The sequence below is a fragment of the Gambusia affinis genome, linkage group LG02, assembly GCF_019740435.1.
Source record: "Gambusia affinis linkage group LG02, SWU_Gaff_1.0, whole genome shotgun sequence".
Lineage (NCBI taxonomy): Eukaryota > Metazoa > Chordata > Actinopteri > Cyprinodontiformes > Poeciliidae > Gambusia > Gambusia affinis.
In genome coordinates, this window is record NC_057869.1 from 19,921,559 (window position 1) to 19,929,866 (window position 8,308).

At 35.6% G+C, this 8,308-nt stretch overlaps 1 protein-coding gene across 1 annotated transcript; it reads right to left on the reverse strand.

Annotated features, from left to right (window-relative positions):
• Positions 1 to 2,917: 2,917 nt before the first annotated feature.
• LOC122820560 lies at positions 2,918 to 4,591 on the reverse strand. Its single transcript, XM_044098102.1, has 2 exons — positions 4,421 to 4,591; positions 2,918 to 3,472 (listed from the first exon to the last, which is right to left on the reverse strand). Exons 1-2 carry the CDS (start codon positions 4,565 to 4,567, stop codon positions 2,918 to 2,920), a joined length of 702 nt encoding a protein of 233 aa, XP_043954037.1. The 5' UTR covers positions 4,568 to 4,591.
• Between the last annotated feature and the right edge of the window lie 3,717 nt (positions 4,592 to 8,308).

Here is an 8,308-nt window from a genome sequence, read left to right on the forward strand (position 1 = left end):
GATTGCATAGTACAGTTGATTAATGTAAAAATAATAATTATTAAAAAGTCATATGCAATTTTTTTCTCACTGTCTGATGTTATAAGACAAAACCTGTCCTATTTTTTAAGGTTTTATTTGCTCTTCCTTTGAGAGTTATCAGACAGGAAAGCCAGTAATGAGAGAAATGAAGCTACACAGCACATATCATCAGTCCAGGGCTTTAACTGTGATGTCCATGTTCAGGACTGAGGCCTCCATACATGGGTTGTGCTTTTTCACCACTTCACACCAACGTTTCTTGTTTTAAGTTAGTTAGAATTAGCAAAATTGTATTCGCTAAATTCCAAAAAACATAATGAGAATTTTTTTGGAGTTTTTGTAACTTTCTTCAAATTGAGCAGTTTTTATATTTTTAGTAATTATCAGGGATTACTGTATTTTAATGCATTTAGACTATTAACTTTTAGACCTGCTCAAATGGAGAATGAGCTGAACATATTGAAAACCATACCAGAAAAGTATTGGGAAAAAGTAACATTTTATTAGCAAAACATTTTTTTGGTAATCCCAATAATATGGCCATTACAGTGACCCAACTTGTAAAACAAACTTTCAGATTGAATATAACCTTGTGCTATACATCTGTAACTTAGTATAGAAGATCATGAACACTGTTGATCTCATGGTATCAAAAATAACATGCAGAGATAGAACAAGTGCTAATTGTTGATATAGTACACATACAAAAAATCCATAACTTGTCGACAACAAGGAGATTTGTACATGTGTTAGGTCAATGCCTCATTTTAGAACATGACAATTTTGCTTGAGGGTGATCAAATAACCTCAGCTTTTGCACTGCATTGTATATTTTCAATTTATAACATTAGGAACGAGCAGATTTCTTCAAAAACATACTGAAATAATCACATAGCTTGATTGATAGATGAACAGCACATATGCTTAGAATCATTGACAGTTATAAAATAAAGGAAAATGTTGAAAAATGTTTTCTATAACTTTCAATTGTACATTTATATTCAACAGCAATACAAAAGACTAACACCTCAACGTTCCTTAACAGATGCATGGTGTGAAGAAAATAAACATTTTCAGTTTTCAGACATGAAAAATTCTTAATGAACTGATCCATCTTCACCATTTTCAAGTGTTAAAACGTATAAAATTTTCAATATAAATTTGTTTCTTGGTTTATTCCACATCTATTCAAGACCCAATTACTAAATAACAAATTAATTTATAAGTCTTACTCCTTACGAAAAGAGTATGTGACTTAACTAAACTGTCACTTAATATGTGTTCCATTTAAGAAACTTTAAATGCTAATTTTGTTATAACTTTATGTCTCTAGCTTTATTTTTCTTCTTAGAAAATAACCTTACAGATAGAAACCTTACAGAAGGTTACAGAACAGTTGAACATGTTAGATTTGGTCAAGATGCCCTTGGATGTAGTAATAAACTGTTTTGTTTTTTTATTTGTTTTGTGGCAACTTTATTATATAATGTGAAACTAGGGAGAATAAAAGAAACTTTAATATTTTCAGCTAAAACTGAGCTACCAACAGAAGTGGGTAACTTCCATCAATTGTTTTTAAACGAGTATAATTTATTTCAGTTCAAAATACATATTTTATATGTCTCTTTGTAGTTCTGCTCTACTCTGACTGAACATTTCAAAAGTAGTGCATTGCACTCTGAATCAAACAATGTCCATTACCCAGACATTGCTTTCAAGAACTGCGTTGAATTCAGAGCGAAAATCTGGGAAGTTTTCATAGCTGTCTGCTATTTGCAGAGTACTTCCACATGTGTGTCCTACTGGTCTTCTTGTGAACTCTGTCATATCTTGAAATTCCACCATTATACGATTTGTTACAATGAGATCAGATCCAGTGACAAATCTCATAAATTTCTGAAGCTTAATGTCATCCAGCTCTCTTATGAATCTTTTGAGATGATTCTCTACTTCCTTTTGCTTTGGAGTTAAATCTACAGCAAATTTCAGCAGCCGACAGACTTTTTTTGAAGTTGGTTGCAGATCTGAGAACAGCTTGGTCAATGCCTCTGGGCTGAGGGACAGATGTGGGGAGATGATCTCCCTCCAGCAGTCAATGACAAACATCGGCTTTTGGACGAGCTCTTTGTGAGCTATTTCATCAAGGACTGAAGGAAGACTTTCAGGAGTGATTCTTTTTCTACAGCCATAATTGTCAAGAACTTCTACAAGATCATCAAGGTCAACAGCAGAAAAATTCTTAACTGCCTCCCTCAAAACTTCACATTCTTGGCTGCTCACAAACTGTAGAAAATGTACTTTAAGATCGCTGTAAACATTATTGAAAAGCACTTGTTCAAGAAAAGGGATTGCAATTTTATTTGGGAAATACTGACAGTCTTGGTAACCTTTCAAAAGGATTCGTCCAACTGCCTTCCATTTCTCAGCTGGAAAGTCATGGCGGATGAATGGCACTTTCACTGTAGTACCCAGGGTGCATCGCTCATAGAATTCATTCCAGAAGCAAGTAAGAACATCTCTCAGTATCCCTGAGCCAGTGCCTGCTTCTTCTGTGTTGTCTGGAAGTATGCGCTTTACATTCAGTGTTTTTCTCATAATCTCTTCATCAGAGAAAGCAGTAATAAGGTCATGTAAAGTGTCAGCATAACGTACAGTGATCATTATTGCATCTTCTGGATTTGCTGGATCGGGGGGAACAACATAACTCTCATAGATTAATGTGTCATCTGTATCTTCCTCAGTATCAAGAATGGGACCAAAAGTAATTTCTGAATCATCAAAAAGTTCTGAACTATGTTGGACTTCAACAGAATTACTCCTCACTTCCACCACCTGCAATGGATTAAATTCACTGCTACTGCTTTCCAAGACAAATACAACTTCAGATGTGTCACTGTTATCTTTTTCTGGATCTTTTGGTTTTGTTGCAATGTAGAAGCGTAACATTGACAGTCTCTGCTTCATACATTTTGCCAATAGTCAGTCCGGTGTCTTGAGTAATGGGGCTCTGTTTAAAGTCCCAAACATCAAACTCAAAATCTGTTTCAGGTCCCTTAGGAGATGTGCCATCAGGAAAAAAAAGGGTCTTTCCTTCTTGAAGAATATCTTTTAATCCAGAATCAGAGGCCATTTTAATTTTTCTAGTGCCACCTCCCTGCTTTGCTCTCACCTGTTTGGTAGTTTTTCCATCACTATGTATCCATCCAATCTCAACATTTTGTGTTCCTTTTGGTTTCTTGTTCTGTCTTGTACTTTCATGTGTCGTGGTCTCCTGTGGACTTTCGTTTCTGTTCTTCATTTTCTCACGAAGCCTTTGAAGAAGTCCTTGTTTTCTTTTGGACAATGGCTGTTTGCTTTTGCAGTAGTTGAAAACAGCAATTCTGTCTCCATACGAAGGCAAGTAGTTTTCAAGTGTTGCATCGTCCATAAGAGATATGACATCAGAGTCAATCTGCACACAAACAGATGAGAAAGGACGATTATTTACACTGCAAATCAACTTTAAAGTTACCTTTACATTGTATCCTTCGGTCCCTGCTTGAAGCGATTTACTGTTTTGGGGAGAATTACAATAATCGCAGCAGTAAATGTTCAATCCTCTATTTTACTGAAAAAGAGGAAGGACTGGATTGGTTAGCATGTAAGTATAGAAACACAGATTCATAAATATACAGTGTATTTAAGGTAAAAGGTATCATGCATAAAAAGTCACAAGAAAATATTAGCATTTCCTTTTTTATTACAAAAATTAAACATCACATTAACTTTGATTTAGTTAAATGAAGCCTACCATTTCCACACCTGTCCAATAAATGTGCTGATAGTTTAATTCAGGGACTGAGATGTAATTTCAGTCCTGAGATGACACATCACAGTGCAGGAAAATGATTTTGTGATTCTCATAATGTAACGTTTTCCAACACCATAACACAAACATACGATATACGTAGATAAAATAGCACAGATATTTGCATATTAGCACAGTAATTGGTGTTGGCAAATATGGTGAACAAATCCAACGATCAGATCTACAGCCAGCCGCAGATCGGTGCAAGTCATACATTTTCCTTTTGAATATTTGCATATATAAACGTTTATGTCACTTTATACTATAATTTCTGTCCTCCACTGAACTAAAAGTTATGGTTTAACACAGCAGACATCTTGGTGGCTGACATTCAGCTAACATTAGTTTCATTGTAAAACATTCAAACAGAACAATAAAATAAACGCACCAAACATCACAATTCCAGCAATCAACAGCTGTTACATCCTTATCTGTGTGATTTAATATTGTAAATCAGTTTATTCCTATAACCGCGTGAGCTAACAAACATGCTAACTACTAACCATAACTGTTCGGCTTTAGACACCAAACTATCTCATTTAATTTACTCACCTTTTGTTCTTCCATTACTGCTATCGCAGCTTCGGGTACTCCTCTTGCACGTAAAAATTCACTTAAATAACTCATTTTCTTCAGAACGTTAGCTGTCCGACCGTCACAACTCGCGTCTTCTGAAGCTGTTTGCTTGTTGGCGCCCATCAGTCAGAATTCTGGTTTCTGAGATTTTTTTTTTTTATGGGACGCTGAATTTTTTTTTTTTTTTTTTCTGGGACGATGATTTTTCTTTTTTATTTTTTTTTTTTATGGGACGCAGAATTTTTTTTTTTTTTTTTTTTTTTTCTGGTCCACGGATTTTTTTTTTTTTTTTTTTTTTTTTTTTGGGACGCTGTATTTTTTTTTTTTTTTTTTTTGGGCCGCTTAATTTTTTTTTTTTTTTTTTTTTTTACATGAAAATTCTGAGATTTTTTTTTTTTCTGGGCCATAATTTTTTTTTTTTTTCAGTGGCCCTAATCCTCTTCCGTATTCATCAGTATTCACCTGCAGAATAAATTTCATGTACTCTGGTGCAAAAGCATTTGAGATAAGAGGAAAGGGTTCAGGGGTGTTTGTAGACGGATGGTACAGTAGCTGTGGCTCACCTGTTTCTTTGCAGCGTGAAGCGTCAGAATTTAGAAAAATGGGCAGGAGATCACCGTGGAAGAAGAAAGCCATTATAAAGCCATTTACCAGACAGCTCCCTATACAGTAGCTAGGTAATGAACGGTGTTGAGCTGAAGAGCTCATTCTCAGAGGAGGGCTGCATTTGCCACTTCCATTGAGGCCAGTGAAAAAACAAAGGATTGCCCAAGATACAGCAGAGACAGGATTCATTTCATGGCACAGTGTGTCTTGTCTACAATGCCAACACTTCCTTCCAAAATCAAACAAAAGACTGCTGTCACTGCAGCTTGAAAGACGGAGTTAATGTCACATGATAATGTATGGTATGTGTTAAATTAAGTGGAAATAATTGCTTTTCATTCAGAAGCACAAAAACTGTCAAATTGAGTTCCAGTGTAGGTTTGTGCCATGGTTTCCACTGCTGTATCAGCAAAAATGTCAAAATCCTAACATGTCTAGGGACTTGATTCCTGATAATCGTCAATATTTGTCCAAATGTTTGGTGATTCTACATGGAGATTTTGGTAGTTTTTCCTAATTTGTGTTGACCACATAAAGAGAGGATCTGTTCATTAATTACTTTGCCTCTGACTTCCACAATGTAAGTTAAACAAAGCTGTTTTAGCACATCAATCATTTCAGTTCAAGTTCCTTCTTGTCATCTTTATACGTTTTAAGAAACAAAAAATTCAACTATTATTTCCACAAGAAAATGTGTTAACAAATATGAACAGTCCAAAAAAGGCATGCAAATATAGTTTTTGAATGCAGACTATATTTGCACTAGTATGCATGCATTTCTTAGTTTTGTCCAGTGCAAAACTAGTAATGCACCGGACATGACATTTACAATTCAATAAAATTATGTCCCACAAAGAACTGATAACTAAGAGGACTCATTGTCTCATCTGAGAGTCCATGTCTTCTCCAAACTTAACCATAACAGTCTAAAAGTCACACTTGATTGTCCTGCTGTTGAATGACCTTTAATCCTGACATTCAGTAGATGTCTTTACATTAACATGTTACTAACTTTTTAAAATTAAATTATACAAGGGACAAGGATATTCTTCTAATGTCATTTTAATTAAACTGCCTCTTTGTACAATGGGTGTAACAATTCAGTGCCTGAATTTCAAGTGGAGAAATATTTTCCTTTAATACAGCTGACATATTTTTCAGCACATTCTTTGTAATAGAATCTGAAAAGTTTGTGACAAAGTTTTGGATAAGCACACACTAAAGCAATTTTGTCTTTCACTTTTCCTCTTTTTCTCGAGTAATAGTTTATATAATTTCAACAGGTATATTTTGCCATCTGTCAAGCAGGAAGTTTGTCCAGGCAGTACAGCCATAATCCTTGAAACGCACCAATTATTTCCATCCTCTCTTGTCTCCAACACATCCTAATATTTTCCACCAGCTCTTGGTGGGGATCCCATCTGTGGAAGATGCGGGGGAGTCCGCACACTCAATTCATTGCCTCTTCCCACTGTCAGCTTGAAAGCCTACAGCAACTATTGCCTTCATTTCCATTCCCTTCATTTCCATTTCAATCTCTTGCTCAACCTCACAGTTTCTTTTGTCTGCTTCCTTCAGACACGGTGGCATGATTGATGCTACAAGCATCGGAGTTCTACAACAATTGGGTTTTATATGCGAATACGAGGAATTGTAAGTAATAATTGGCTCATAACGAGATTTTCAGCTTGACCGACTTGACCAGGAATGAACTGATTGGACCATCCGCGCTCTCTTTTCTCTTTTCTTCTTTTTTTACTAAAAACACCTCATCAGTCTTTTTTCCTTTTGTTTAAAAGAATGTTGCTTTCACTTAGTAAAGATACTCAGTGTTATCTGAGTTATAATGTCTGTGGAGAAAAAAGTTAACCAAAAGAAAACGTGAGTTTTCTCTTTGTCTCACCTTTTTACTTACCAGACCTTTGACTAGTTATAAAGAAAAAGTGACTAGATAAAATAAAATAAAAACTGAGGGTATCTGATGATTGCACTTGTACAGGAGAACATTTTATTTGTTTCGCTGCTTCATATACTACTTGAGTGTTACTCTGCAAATTAATAGAAACTGAGTTTCCTTATGTAATGAAATTGATTTATCAGAAACTCTGATTTTCCAGCTGAGGTTGAGTGTATTCAGCTGTCTATCCCTGAGACGCAACCAGAGAACTAGGCAGGCTCCCATCAGGCTACATGCCCCCATTATAATCAAAACCTGAGAGGGGTCCGACTTTCTGTAGACCTTTTCTCCAGCTGTAGAGACAGAAAGTAATCAGTTCACATGACGCATGTAATGTGCATTGCAATGCATAATGCATAGGGACAGCTGTCTGTGCGTGACTGCATAGATGGTTATTTCCAAGTGATGAAGTGCATGTGGGATTCCTGTAAATGAAAGAAAAACAATGTAAACATCAAGGAAACTAAACCTGATGACAAAACTGTAGGACAAATATGGCAAATACAGTAAAGCAGATTTATCAAATTGTATCCTGGATTTCTACAGCAATGAAATAAAAGACAAAATAAACAAAATAACCACTTTTATAATAGAAACTGTCTACTGTTGCATAGGTCAAAGAATGTCATTGAAAATATTGAAGCTGTCATGTTTTGTCATCGTGTGAATGAAGGTAGGTCCAGCCAAGCTCAGTTCAGCAGAATTCAGAAGCTTTATTTCTAAACAGGTACCTCACCAAGATGACAAACAGATCTTAGCTAAATTGAGAAAACGCAGAGAGCTCCGCAGAACAACGCAGAGGATCCCACAATAAACTAAGGACATGGGTGAACTTAAATATGGTGGAAAAAACCACAATCATGAAAACAAAATAACTGTGTTAATTTCATCTGGGTGGTGGGGATGAAGAGAACAACTAATGACAACAAAACACATCAAGACAGGAGCTTAATAAAATCAATATTTAAAACAGTTTTTCCCTTGATAAAACCAACTAACAGAATCTGAGTGATCATTTTCTAAGACTGCAATTTTTTAATTTTTTTTTTAATCAAAATGGCCAGAAAAGACAAGTTGTGTGTTTTATAACGCAATGAACTCTAAGACATTTTAATGAATGAGTTGCATTTAACCTCACCTGTCCTTTCAGAAGAGGATTGGCTGACAAACAAATAAAAGTTCAGAAGCATCATATAAGCTCTTCCGGCCTGCCACTCACCAAGACACTGTGTAGCCTTTTATCCACTTTTTGGCTGAGTTGGGGATCACCAGTCGGTGTGTTTTCAGTTTTAGTGTTTTGC

Bases quoted from the DNA above. Each gene is read 5' to 3' on its own strand.
- LOC122820560 (XM_044098102.1), bottom strand. From the start codon at position 4,567: ATGGGCGCCAACAAGCAAACAGCTTCAGAAGACGCGAGTTGTGACGGT. The intron at 3,473-4,420 runs GTGAGTAAATTA...GTTTGTGTGCAG, and splicing joins CAGTAATGGAAGAACAAAAG to ATTGACTCTGATGTCATATC.